The sequence below is a fragment of the Diaphorina citri genome, unplaced genomic scaffold, assembly GCF_000475195.1.
Source record: "Diaphorina citri unplaced genomic scaffold, Diaci psyllid genome assembly version 1.1 scaffold1089, whole genome shotgun sequence".
Classification (NCBI taxonomy): Eukaryota; Metazoa; Arthropoda; class Insecta; order Hemiptera; family Psyllidae; genus Diaphorina; species Diaphorina citri.
Window position 1 is genome coordinate 30719 of NW_007378518.1, and position 12682 is coordinate 43400.

At 41.1% G+C, this 12682-nt stretch overlaps 2 protein-coding genes across 3 annotated transcripts in view; one reads left to right on the forward strand and one right to left on the reverse strand.

The window, feature by feature from the left end:
- LOC103514143 (dynein heavy chain 5, axonemal) overlaps window positions 1-12682 on the forward strand; it is a 65363-nt gene continuing 52681 nt past the window's right edge. Inside the window, exons 1-6 of the mRNA XM_026827186.1 lie at window positions 1-93; window positions 467-574; window positions 928-1101; window positions 1587-1787; window positions 8627-8902; window positions 9182-9503. Coding sequence (XP_026682987.1) covers window positions 1-93; window positions 467-574; window positions 928-1101; window positions 1587-1787; window positions 8627-8902; window positions 9182-9503 — 1174 coding nt within the window. The remainder of the gene's footprint in view (window positions 94-466; window positions 575-927; window positions 1102-1586; window positions 1788-8626; window positions 8903-9181; window positions 9504-12682) is intronic.
- Window positions 9865-12276, reverse strand: LOC103514141 (skin secretory protein xP2-like). Of its 2 annotated transcripts, none has more exons than XM_008479007.3 (2): window positions 10915-12276; window positions 9865-10818 (listed from the first exon to the last, which is right to left on the reverse strand). In XM_008479007.3, exons 1-2 carry the CDS (start codon window positions 12094-12096, stop codon window positions 10585-10587), a joined length of 1416 nt encoding a protein of 471 aa, XP_008477229.1. In that variant the 5' UTR covers window positions 12097-12276; the 3' UTR covers window positions 9865-10584. The 2 variants fall into 2 exon arrangements, with proteins under 2 accessions (XP_008477229.1, XP_026682989.1); XM_026827188.1 differs by having other exon boundaries at window positions 9865-10793; window positions 10890-12276.

A 12682-nucleotide genomic window follows, 5' to 3' on the forward strand; every position in this document is an offset into this window, starting at 1 on the left:
ATGATCAGACCACGGCCTTTGTTAAAAAGGAAATCCTCAGCCGGGAGAAAGAAACGTGTGAAGCAGCGATACCTGAGAGTTCTGGTGACCAAGGTAATGTTCTACATATTTGATTTTTATGTTCATTGAAAGAACACTTCAGGTGGTATTGTGTTCGATGTACTTAGGTGAGGACTATCTTCAAAGTATTGTGGATCAGAACTGGACTCCCAACCCTACCATCTTGGATTTCTAATGGTTTAATTCAAGCGCTACTAGTTAAAGTCAGTTTCCTAAGGCCAGCCACTCAATATCAGGTAGACCTGAGAGGTACATCTGATCAGGTCCGCCTGTCAGGTCTATCTGATACCTGATGATCACGCACACTATCAGGTAAAGCTGACAGGAGGACCTGATCAGATGTACCTATCAGGTCTACCTGATAGTGAGTGGCTTTCCAATACATTAGATTTAATTTTGGTTTCAGCTGGATGATATCAACCTCCTCTTCCTACCCCATCAGAAGAACAAACTCATCTGGTATTATCAGGATGTTCTGGAACCTGTGGAATCCCTGGTAGCACCAGTGGATCCTGTAAGTTTGCAATTTGTTATCTCTCTCCAATTAATTGTCTTAAAGCTCTTCTTCACATCAATTTCCATATTTTAATAATCTATTTACACTGGTAATGCCGCCACTGGTTGTTACTCGATTAAACTGGCTACTCAATTGTCCTCACGAGGCCGAGTGCACCCCGAGTGTCGAAGTTTTTTCGGCTCAGTGCTCCAAGCATAGAGCCGAAAAAACTTCGACCTAGCAGGGAATTGAACCCGGGATTTCCGGCGTGCAAGCCTAGTGTGATACCCACTCAGGCACGGAGGTTGCTTGATAAATTCATTTCTCCTCCAAAATATGACAATTACTTACACCTTTTCTGTCCTTCATAGAACAAGCCCAGCACCTCCACAAAATCATCCAAGCTGGCAGGACCTCCCACTCAATTCGTCAAGAAGAGAAAGCTTTTCCTGACAGATGGCTATTCGATTCCGTTGCGAGACGTGGCTATGTACATGATACGACTTAACACCAACCGAATGCTGCCTGAAGAGGGATTCAATAAGGTAAGACTTTTTTCGTTACTTATCGAATAAATTGCCTCCCTTTTATAAGGTGCATAATGTACTTGTAAAGAATATAAGGGATAAATTGACTCTCTATTATAAGTTGTTTACAAATGCAGTACCCTATCCCATAACATATGATGACGTGTACTCTTAAGTTTGTTAAGGGCTGCAGGCTGGGTTCTAGCTTCAAGGGCTAGTCAGGTAAAAAGTTCAAGGGCTGTAAGCTGAAACTGACCTAAATACTAAACCCTTCGTAGGAATAGCGATGTAAATACCCGCCATTTGAATTCATTCGAGGTACTTTACTTTACGTGTCCCTTTCATGAAAGGCCGCCAGATTACATTTTCCCAATGTGTTGCTACTTCGATTGCTGCCGGATTTGCCAGGAGCTAAAAGGCCTCATTTTCTCAAGAAAATGGCCTAACGGTCAATTCTTGACATTAGCTAACATCAGGAATAACAATAACCTACCATATTACAGGATCTATTCTGCGGTATAATTCGAGCGGACGTGGGCCTAGTCCTGTCTATCCAGCGTATCATGGAGACCGTATTCATGGAGTCTTTGGTTCACTATGTCCCGGATCCTGAGGAAGAAGATGTCAGCAACTTCTGCGAGGTGAAGAATCTGCTTCTACCTGGCCTTCGATCCTTTTGTAGTGCACTCAGAGTATGCGAGGAGGTAAGAACTCCTATGAGAATCGATGTTCTACTTGTCAGCATTCCTATGCATATGAATTGGGATTTTTTTTTCTAAAACTAGGGCTACTAGAGATTACGGAGAATCACTCTTGAACGAAAATACTGTGTCATCAGATTATCAGTTATGTTCACGAGAAAGAGGCACTGTTGTCAAGTCTCTTTCAGAAATATAGAGAAAAAGAAGTTATGAATGGGAAAATCTGAACAGTCGCTTATGGGGGGGGGGGGGGGGGGGGTTTAAATCCTCCTGTTTACCAGGCGAGCGTCTTGACCACTACGCCACCAAAGCAGGTTAACGTTTCCTTTTTTATCCTTCCTTGCTCATCCCCTCCTCAGGTGTGGGTAGTGGAGGAGTGTCTCAAGAAGAACATTCTCGCTCTCAATGAAGCCTCTGATACTTGAAAATCTTAAAATTCCATAGTGAGATCTGTGTCAGTCCAAAAATGTCAAATTAAAATCATTGGTAAGTAAGTAAATAAATTCAAATCTTTGGTAAGTAAGTACTTCAATAGTTCATTCCAACACTGAAGCCATAGTTAGCAAGCTTTTCTTTTCCTCACTTCAGAGAGCATCCAAAACTTCTGTCACAGCCTGTTGAAACTTTCTGTCATATTTCATTTATTTTAATGGGTAAAGACAGTTACCTTATTATTTGCCTTTGTCTTTGCTTTGTTAAAAATACTTCATTTTACATGGAAATGCCTTCAGTTTGTGAGAATTCTCTAGGAGGAATAGTTTGATTCAAGTCACAATGGTTAAATTTAGAGATAAGTTAAGTAAAGGAACTAGAAAAAGCTCCTTTTTTCTTTTGGAAATTTTTAACCCAAACTTGTTGCATTTTTCTCTGTATTAAAAACCAACTTTAATCCTCTAAGGAAGAACAGTTCAGAGTTATTTTTCTTTATTCATAGTGCCCTAAAACTGTCTCTATGAATCATTCCTATTAAAGGAGGAAAACCCTTTGTAATCTTTTACTGCTTCAAAAACTTTAAAATTCAAACTAAACTATTGTTCTTATTAAAACACCACAACATAACATCATGGCTATGTTTGACAAGGTAAGATCAAAATAACAGGGTTCAACTGTTCATTATGTGAATGATTAAACCGTGTTTACCACTGTTTCTTTGAAAGTTTTCTATGGACTTAATTTCTGAGAAGTTAGATTTTTGTTACAAACCCCAAGCCTCATTTCTCTCCAAGTTTAATGTATGACCAGGTCAATCCCGCTATGGCTGGCAAAACCCATGTTATGGTCAAGATAACAAGTCAAGTTCCCCCCCCCCCCCGGCATTACATCAGTAGAAACTAGTGAGCTAGTGACTCCCACTCAATTTGTTTCTACGAACAGTGGGTTGGGTGGAAGATCTCCTCCAGTATTCCAATGGAAATTTTTTTACTCACTTCATAATTTCAAACTAATCCTTTGGCCAGCCACTCACTATCAGGTACACCTGATCAGGTTCGCCTGTCAGGTCTACCTGATAGTGTATGTGCTCATCAGGTATCAGGTCAACCTGATCAGGTGTACCTTTCAGGTCTACCTGATAGTGAGTGGCTGGCCTTACAGAAATCATGAGGAGAGGACATTTTATCGACCATGTCTGAAGTCATTTGACTCGATCGTACATAGTTAAGGTGTTTATAAAGTTGTAGTATAAGGTGTTTATAAAGTTGGTCGATCACACCGGACGCCATGTTTAATTTGATGCAAGAATTTCGGAAGGAGGATTCCTCCTCGGAGGAAGAGGAGGAGTCTGAGGATCTTATACAGGTGAGAGAACTCGGGGTCCTGGGTTCGATCCTCGCTTAGAATTTTCCAATTTTATCCTTAAATAGCCGAACTTTGTGCCCAAATAACGGCCGAACCGTTCATTTCTGGAAACCCAGGGACATTTTTGATCCACATAAATTATCGCTCGCTGCAGAGGTTGAGATACCTGGGCCGAAATCTTAAGTCCTGAAAAACGTGAACTCTTTTTGAGTTTTTAAAAATTTTGGCCTTAAAGGTACGTAGCGGCAAAACCGTACATTTCTTGATGCCTGGCCCATCAACACTTTTACTCTACATGTGTAGGTAATTAGTTATTGAACCTTTCTGGAAAGTTTGAATAAGCTGAAGGGAAAGGTAAAGTCCTCAGAACCGCTCATTCCTTTTGACCTTCTTCCATTGTTTAGCCTTAAATAACGAACCGTACATTTCTGGTGTGAAAAATAAAGAGGACCAGTAAATCTTTGTTAGATAGACAAGAAAAGTAACACGTTAACAACATAAGTGTAATCCAGGTACAAGATGTATCATTTCGTGTCAGTTTTAACCTATAAGTCTACAAAAATAAAGTACTTACATTTGTTGAAAAAAAGTATTTTTCGTCGTCCTACATTCGAAACATTCCCATGTTTTATAAGAAACAAACATGACGTCATTCTGGTACCTGGTACTGCATAGAGTCAACTTTACACCCTACACCCTTGTCCTTACTGCTTTAGGGGGTAGGAGAAGGGGGTGGGGTGGATAATAAAGGTAAATAACAATAATAATAAATAAATAACAATAATAATAATAAATGCAAATAGTGGCGGATTAACAACTTACACCCTGGTTTAACTTGAAAGATACTTTTGTGGTACCTACTCTAGAAAGATGGTCTAGCAGGAACTGTAACAACTAAGGTCTTCCCGAAATCGTAGTGAGAAGGAAGACAGGATAGAAAGCCAGACGTTCCGAGAACGAACCTTCCAGGAACGGAAAGTTTCGGTCAGAAAATTTCCGCCCTGGCCGGAATTTGAACCCAGCACCTCCAAGTTGATTGTCAACCACAAATTGAACATTAAATAGCCATGTTTTTGCACATTCACAGAGGCGGATGGAGGCATTTCGGTCAGAAATTTTTCGGCCTGGCCGGGATTCGAACCAAGCACCTCCAGGTTGAGAGTCAGCCACAGCCACATATTGAATATTAATGATCATGTTTTTGCACGTTCACAGAGGCGTAGGGTTAGTTCAAAAATTGAATGTTAATAGCCATGTTTTTGTACGTTCACAGAGTTGGAGAGTTAGTTAAAAAAAATCGAATATTATTAACCATGTTTTTGCACGTTCTCAGAGGCGGAGGGAGGAGGTGGAGAGGAAGGCGAGGAGAGGAGAGATGGATCCCAGATTGGAGTTCACATTTCAGCTGCTCATGCAAGGCACTGGACTGCTGAGGAACGAAATTCTGGACCACGTGTTTGCCGACAATATGGTGAGTTAAAGCGTATTTTACTTGAGGAATCAGAACTGAACTCCCAACCCTACCATCTTGGATTTCCAATGGTTTAATTCAAGCGCTACTAGTGGTTAAAGTCAGTTTCCTAAGGCCAGCCACTCAATATCAGGTAGACCTGAGAGGTACATCTGATCAGGTCCGCCTGTCAAGTCTATCTGATACCTGATGATCACGCACACTATCAGGTAAACGTGACAGGAGGACCTGATCAGATGTACCTATCAGGTCTACATGATAGTAAGTGGCTTTCCTAATACATTAGATTTAATTTTGGTTTCAGCTGGATGATATCAACCTCCTCTTCCTACCCCATCAGAAGAACAAACTCATCTGGTATTATGACAGTTGAGAAGTTTAATGTAATAGAAAGTCGTGTGATGTTCACACCAGATTTTTTTTTGGACCGTTTTCTATTCTGCACTTGTGCAGAATGCTGGAGATGTACGTATCTACCAGGTGAACGATAGCGTAAACCACTTTGTCTTTGGCGGTCAATTTCAAGGGTAAGTATAACTCTATTATTATACTGCAACTGATATTATACATTATGTATTTAGGTAAATGGCTTATTTTGGTGACTATTTACTTCTGGAAAGATTCGAGTACCCCCTACGTCCCGTCCCAAGCATATGAAATTTTCTTTTTATAGTTACCTACATAGGCAATAAATTTCCTCATTCTAGGAAGAAGACAAGTACCTGCACGGAAAAATCTGTTACTTTGTACCTATATTAGAAAGAACAATACATATTATAGGTACCTAACTTTGATGCCGTGCATTTCAGAAAGCAAAGTTTTTCTGCATGACATTCGCGTGACAAAAACATGTTAGTTTGAATTTCAGAAAAGAGGTACAACCACGAGAAAATTATCTCAGGACCGTTCAAAACAATGGGGCTCTGGAGTCCATTTTCTTTGGAAAGTCGACTTGAGTATAGAATTACTTAATTACTTTTGGTCTGATTTTTCCGGATAGGTATTGTATACTTTTTTAAATCGCTTCTTAACACATTTTAAGAGACAAGTTAGCTCCGAAGGTAGCGCACCTGACTTGTAGGTAAGCACTTAGTGCTAGGTCGCGGTTTCGATTCCCGCTCGGTTTTAACTTTATCCGAAACACATAAGGATCTTCCTCGGAAGGGCTGGATTTCTTCTATCCTGGCTTTCCCTCTTCGATTCCGGGACGATGAGACCTTTGTCGTCACAGATTCATAATTGTGATCGTTTTTTTCTTTCTTCGTTCTCCCTACTCCCTATAGATTCCCGAAAGAGAGCATTTATTCGCCCCTGCTAATATCAGAATAGATGTTATAAATTCGGGTGAGTTCAGAAAGACTTTGTCGGGGACTGTCTCTTTTTTATTGCTTTCGAATTTTATGCGATGTGAGAAAAATATGGGACCCTTTTTGTTATTGTATTATTTTTTATAAAATTGACAAAGCTAATCAAATCAGATAGATGCTCTAGTCTCTACTCCTCACGCAGTGCAGAACTAGGAAAAGAAAAATGGCTACCAGGCTAATATTTGGGCTTCACTTTTTCACGCACCAGTCCAACCAATGTCCACTGCTGTTTAACCTTCTTGAACTTTTCCTAGGTCAACGGACTGGCGGTAAAATTCAAATTTCTCAAATTTAAAATTTTGAACATTTGAACGGAAGGGCTAATGACAATCGAAGTCGTGCCCCTTTTAAAATAAATTTATGAAAAAATTTGAACGGAAATGCGGGAAATGTGAAGTGAAAATATGGTTTTTGCCTCGTGTCCCTCGCCCTTGTGGTTAGTTTGTGGGTTTTGTGAGTACAGTGATGGATATTATTGGAAATTATCTCTTAGAAACAGTTGAGATTTTGAGAAACAAGCAGTTCCAGCTAACCCAAAAGTTTCAGCAGAATCCAATTATCCAACAGTAAATCTTAACACAGAAGTGTTTTGCCATCCATACCATGCAGTGTGTTTTTCAAAGTCCAAGTAAGTTTCTCTGTGGATTTTAAAGCTTGTGCAAACTTTACCCCTGGGTCTCTGATAAACTTCTAAAAATTGGTTACTTTATCAACAGGTTGAAATCTTAGCTAAAGCTCCTGTTTACCTATTTGTATATTTATAAACCTTAATTTAAAGTAGATAGCAATCGACCTTTTGAGTAAGTATGCTCGGAAAGTCCCTCATCAGATGGACGATAAAATATTGGGTGGGTTTCACAACCTACTTTTTAGCCTCTAACCTCTAACCCTGTTAGCTTAATAGCCTTGTTAAGCATATACAAATCAAATGGAACTGAACAAGCCTTCTAAGGGCTGAAAAAACATTGGTGAAATCCGCCCTTGGTATTATTGCTTACCGTTATATGATTATGGATAAGTGATTGTTTTTCATACGACTCTAGTTTTGCCTACTTTGTAGGCTTTATCAAGGAAACCCCTTGGTGCAACTATCCTATATCCGAAAGCAATGTGCTTGCAAAGCTTATATCCTCATCATGCAAAGGAACTCAAATGTCATGAAAGTGTCAGCGTGTCAGGAAATACCTTCATAGTTTTTATTTTCTTCAACTTTACTATTTTTCCTTCTCCATTTCTATTTTGCATTCGTTGGGTGCCGTCAAAGTTGGCACGTATGAATTTGGCACTAGTAAAGAAATAAATACTCGTATGTACCTAGGAATTTTCAAGACTACCAGGTATCAGGTAGACCTGACAAGCGGATCTTTTAAGCCGTACCTGTCAGGTCTACCTGATAGTGTGTGTGCTCATCAGGTATCAGGTAGAACTGACACTCCTGTCAGGTACACCTGATCAGGGGTGCCTGTCAAGTGTACCTGATAGTGAGTGGCTGGCCTTATGCAGCCACCTCGCCCCTTGACTTTTTTTAATACCTTGTAATTCGGGATTGGTCCCATAATTTTACCAACAAGAGAAAAGAATAAAATCTTGTAGTGTTGTTCCTTGTTGATGTAACCCTTGTAGCTCCCACCTGATGTGCTAGTAAATATGAAGATACCATTTACTAGTGAATATTATACTCGGATACCATTCGGTGTTTAGACACGAGATATTCCAACAGCTTTTACTGTGAAAATTTGTGAAAAAAAGCGAGAACCAATTTCTGGCTTTATTGATCGCGAAAAAACAGTCGTTTTGGATTATAAGTGCCATCAGTAGAAACTAGTGAGAGTTATGTTCATGAGAAAGAGGCACTGTTGTCAAGTTTCTTTCAGAAATATAGAGAAAAAGGAGTTATGAATGGGAAAATCTGAACAGTCTCTTATAGGGGGTGGATGCTCCAAATTATAGGTCTATAAGAAGGGGCCCTCACCCTGCCCTGAAGTACGTCTTTTTGTGATACTTGGGAAAATATAGTCACTGGGAGTGTAGGACTTCTGATAGCATATTAAAACTCGTGCTCTATGGAAAATTTAAACCAAAGCTTAACTCCATTTACAAAAAGCCCACTCTGAGGCTCAAGTGTTGGGGCAATTGCCCCAAGGGATGGGTTAAGGTTATGCGAATTTACGAACCTTTAACCAAACCCCACCTTCTCCCCCATACAGGTGTGCGAACAGAAGAACCTGTTCGAGGACGACATGACCATTCTGACCCAGGTGCCATCTCCTCTGGAGGCGCGGGAAATCGCAGAACGCCAAGAAGACGTCCTGATTCTGGAAGACCGTCTCAAGATGTGGATAAAGCGTGTGACAGAGGTGCTGAGTGAGAGCGAACAACTGAGGAAGGAGAGTGACTGTTGTGGCCCTCAGGATGAGCTGGAGTATTGGAAGAAGAGAGGAGCCAAGTTCTCCCAGATTGTGACCCATTTGAGGGAGAAAGAAGTGAGTTAACCTGACCCGAAGAGGGTCCTGAGGGTTGTAGCCTGGGCCCACACTTTGAGATTAGAGTTTATCCAATTAGATTAATCAATCTGATTTTGATTAATTTTAGACTTTTTATGAAGAGTAACCAATCAGATTGCCTGACCCACGTGGATTAAATGTAATGCAAATGTGAATTAATTTTTTTTTTTCAAACAAATCGATTTCAGAACTATCTGTCCTACAGTTTAGGAGTTACGGGTTCGAGTCTTCAATTATGTACTTCCCAATATATTCCAGGTACAAATGACAATCCAATGTCTGACGCTGGCCAAAAGCAAGATCATCCCCGTCTGGAAGGAGACAGACATGAAGATCACCTATTGTTTCAACGAGGCCCGTGACAACGCCAAGTATATTCAAGCCATGGAGCACTATTGCCATTCCCTCTACATTGATGATCCAGAGAGAATGTGCCAGTCCATATTGAACCTACTGCAGACTGTACGGCTTATACATAGTGTGTCCAAGTATTACAATACGTCGGAGAGGATTAGTAGTCTCATGGTGAAGATTACGAGTCAGATGATTGAAACGCTCAAGCTGTATATTACTTGTCGAGGTAAGGATCCTATTGTTTTGTTTTTATTTATTATTATTTTATGGGTTTGATAGAGGGAACTGTATCTACTGAGGTGTGAGAAGGGCCATTGGCTATTTAAGCCCCTATGTCACTTTTGACCTGATTAGATCTTTTGTGACTACATGGAAAAGAAGAATGAATAATCTACTTAGGTATTATCGTCTCAAAATGGAAGAGAAAAAGAAAACAGGAGAGGAGCCGTTCTGAGAACGAACCTTATCTATTTAGGATAAAGTTCGCTTCGGACTGTTACTCTCCAAAATAACGTAACGACATTCAAGATCGACGAACTAGGCCCTAAATATAATTCGAAAAATAAATAAAAATAGACAACTCAAAGTAAATATCATTTTTGTACAGTTAGTTGTATATTTTCGTTAACATTTTTTCGCGTAATGTCTAAAAATATGTAAACATTGAACAAATATTTGCATCCGAGATAAGTTATTGATAAAAAGATTCAAAATATACATCATTACACAGTAACGGGTAGTAAACTGCCAAATAAATACACAGGAAATCCCTCCCCTAATTTTTGCCTCGTAGAAGGGCATGTGGGTCAAGTAATAGTTCAAGTTCACTTCAAATCATACATGAGAGATTTATTAAGGCTAAATCTGATGTAGAAGTTCGAACCAAAAACTCTTTAATGCCTAAACATAAACATTCTATCTACACAATATACTAGCCAGTTCAAGTGTTAATCCTAAAAAAAATAATAATAAAAAAAAAGAAATAAAAAAAAATAGAACAGAGGCTTACTTTTATGGAGCCTTGAAATAAATTAAGGTTTACCATGCACTTATTTCCTTTGTAATATGTTACAATTTTTAATAGCAGTATAGCAGATAATTTCTTGTTTAAAGGCTTTCCCAAATTATTGTGAAGGTCCTCTTGGCTGGATATTTGTTAGCTTTAGATAGTACAGCTTACCCCGGAATAGGGTCAACAACATCGGGTGCATTAAGGGTCGAGATACCCGTGCATAACTTATTCTTAAAGTAGATAGTATAGTTGGCAGCTTGTGGTTTTACTGTGTGAGTTGCTTATAATAATATGTCTAAGCTGGAGCAGATTCTGCGGGGGGTGCTTCAGCTGGTGGGGCAGGTTCAGCTGGTGGTGCGTCTGCAGGTGGGGCTGGTGCACCTTCAGCAGGTGGGGCTGGTGCACCTTCAGCTGGAGGGGCTGGTGCACCTTCCGCGGGGGGTGCACCTTCCGCTCGGGGTGCACCTTCAGCAGGAGGAGCCGGGGCACCCTCAGCAGGTGCTGGAGCCCCTTCAGCGGCAGGGGCTCCCTCTGCAGGGGGGGGGGCTTCAGCAGGGGGGGCACCTTCAGCCGGAGGGGGACCTTCAGCAGGCGGGGCAGGAGCCCCTTCAGCGGCAGGGGCTCCCTCTGCAGGGGGAGCTCCCTCAGCAGGGGGTGCACCTTCAGCCGGAGGTGCACCTTCAGCAGGCGGTGCACCTTCAGCAGGGGGTGCACCTTCAGCCGGTGGTGCACCTTCAGCAGGGGGTGCGCCGTCTGCTGGCGCTTCTCCTTCAGGTTTAGGTTCTCCCCCCTCTGTTTCTTCATGGGATGCTTGTCGTCTGAGAGTATCCTTGACAACAGATTTGAGTAGTGGCTGAGGTGTGGCAGACACGGCACTCATGAGTTTCTCTACCAGGTCATCTATACTGACTGGGTTGGAAGCACTCACTGTGTCCTTCAGGTACAGCCATAGCTCCTCAGGGTTAGGTGTGACAGGTGAGGGAGGTGTTGGAGGAATTTCCTCTACAGGTGGCTCAGGTTCAGGTTCAGGTGGTGGTGGTACTTCCTCGACGGGTGGTTGTTCACCTTCAGGAGGTAGTGGGGTTTCCTTACCATCCTCTACATCAGATGCGTCTGTTGCTGATTCTGGTTCAGGTTCTGGCTCTGGTATGGGTATTCTCTTCTTCTTACTCTCAGGTTCCTTCACCCATTCTGGTTTCTTCTCTTTCTCTGCATCTTCCATACTGAATTCTCGTTTCTTGACGGCCTTGAGTTGACTCCTGAAATTGAATTCTGCCGCTTTCTTTTGGAGTTTGGCAAATTTGTTTTCATATTTGGAAACTTTCTTCAAAATGGGTCGTACGAACTTTCCTCTCAGATCGTTGACTTGTTTTCCGAGCTCAGTAATTTCAAAATCTTTCAACATTATCTCACGATCTAGTTCGTATTTGATGGCTTCCAAGTTGTATATCCGCTGCCAGTATTCCTGACAGAGGTCTCCTATTTCATCTTCTGCCATATCGTCCGTGTCCTTGGGCTCTCCACATCTTTCATCAATCACGCGTTTCCTTTCCAAAGCTCTTCTCTCTTGTTCTCTTTTTAATTCTTCGGCAGCTTTCTTTCTCAATAGTAATCTGAGTTTCTTCTTACGTTCTGGTGTCATGAAACCCTTCTTCCGTCTTGCCCCCGAGGCCTCCTCCATTCTCCTTCTGACCTCTGCTCTCTTCCTCTCCAATTCCTCCAGTTTCAATCTCTTGGCTTCATCCTCTGCAGATGCTGCTGCTGCCTCCGCAGGTGTCTCCGCTGCTGCTGGTGTTTCCTCTCCCATGATGGAACTTTAACTTTGACTGGATCACTGAACTTTAAGTTTAACTTTGAAGATTCACCACCGCGATGTCGCGACTTACATGTGACTTACGCGACGAACCGTAACGAAATGAAATGAAACTGCCTCCGTGTCGTGACAATTTCGGTCACGTGATGTCGATTAGATGTAAAAATAAATTGCATTTAGTCTATCAACAATTTGATGTATTTGTAATTGATCGGAGTGCGAGTTGCCAACTGTCCTTATAGGCGTGGAATTCACCCTTAGTTTATATCATTATTGATATTCACACTTGTGTAGGTATGTCTCATTGGAATTGTTTCTATTCGAATACAGGGTAACTTAATGAAAACGTATTCAAAAAGAGTTCCGTTAGTCCATGATATTTGAATTTTGATTATTAATTTACAAAACAAGTTTGATTATAAGTTAAGCATCGAATCGATGAATCCTGCGAGATTGAAATCGTTCGGAATTGCAAGCAAGTTTTGGAAAATAAATTAGATAGACAAATTTAACCTTCAATCATGATGGACCTTTAGTGAGACATCTGGAACACCCATAACGAAATTTAGGACATCAGTTG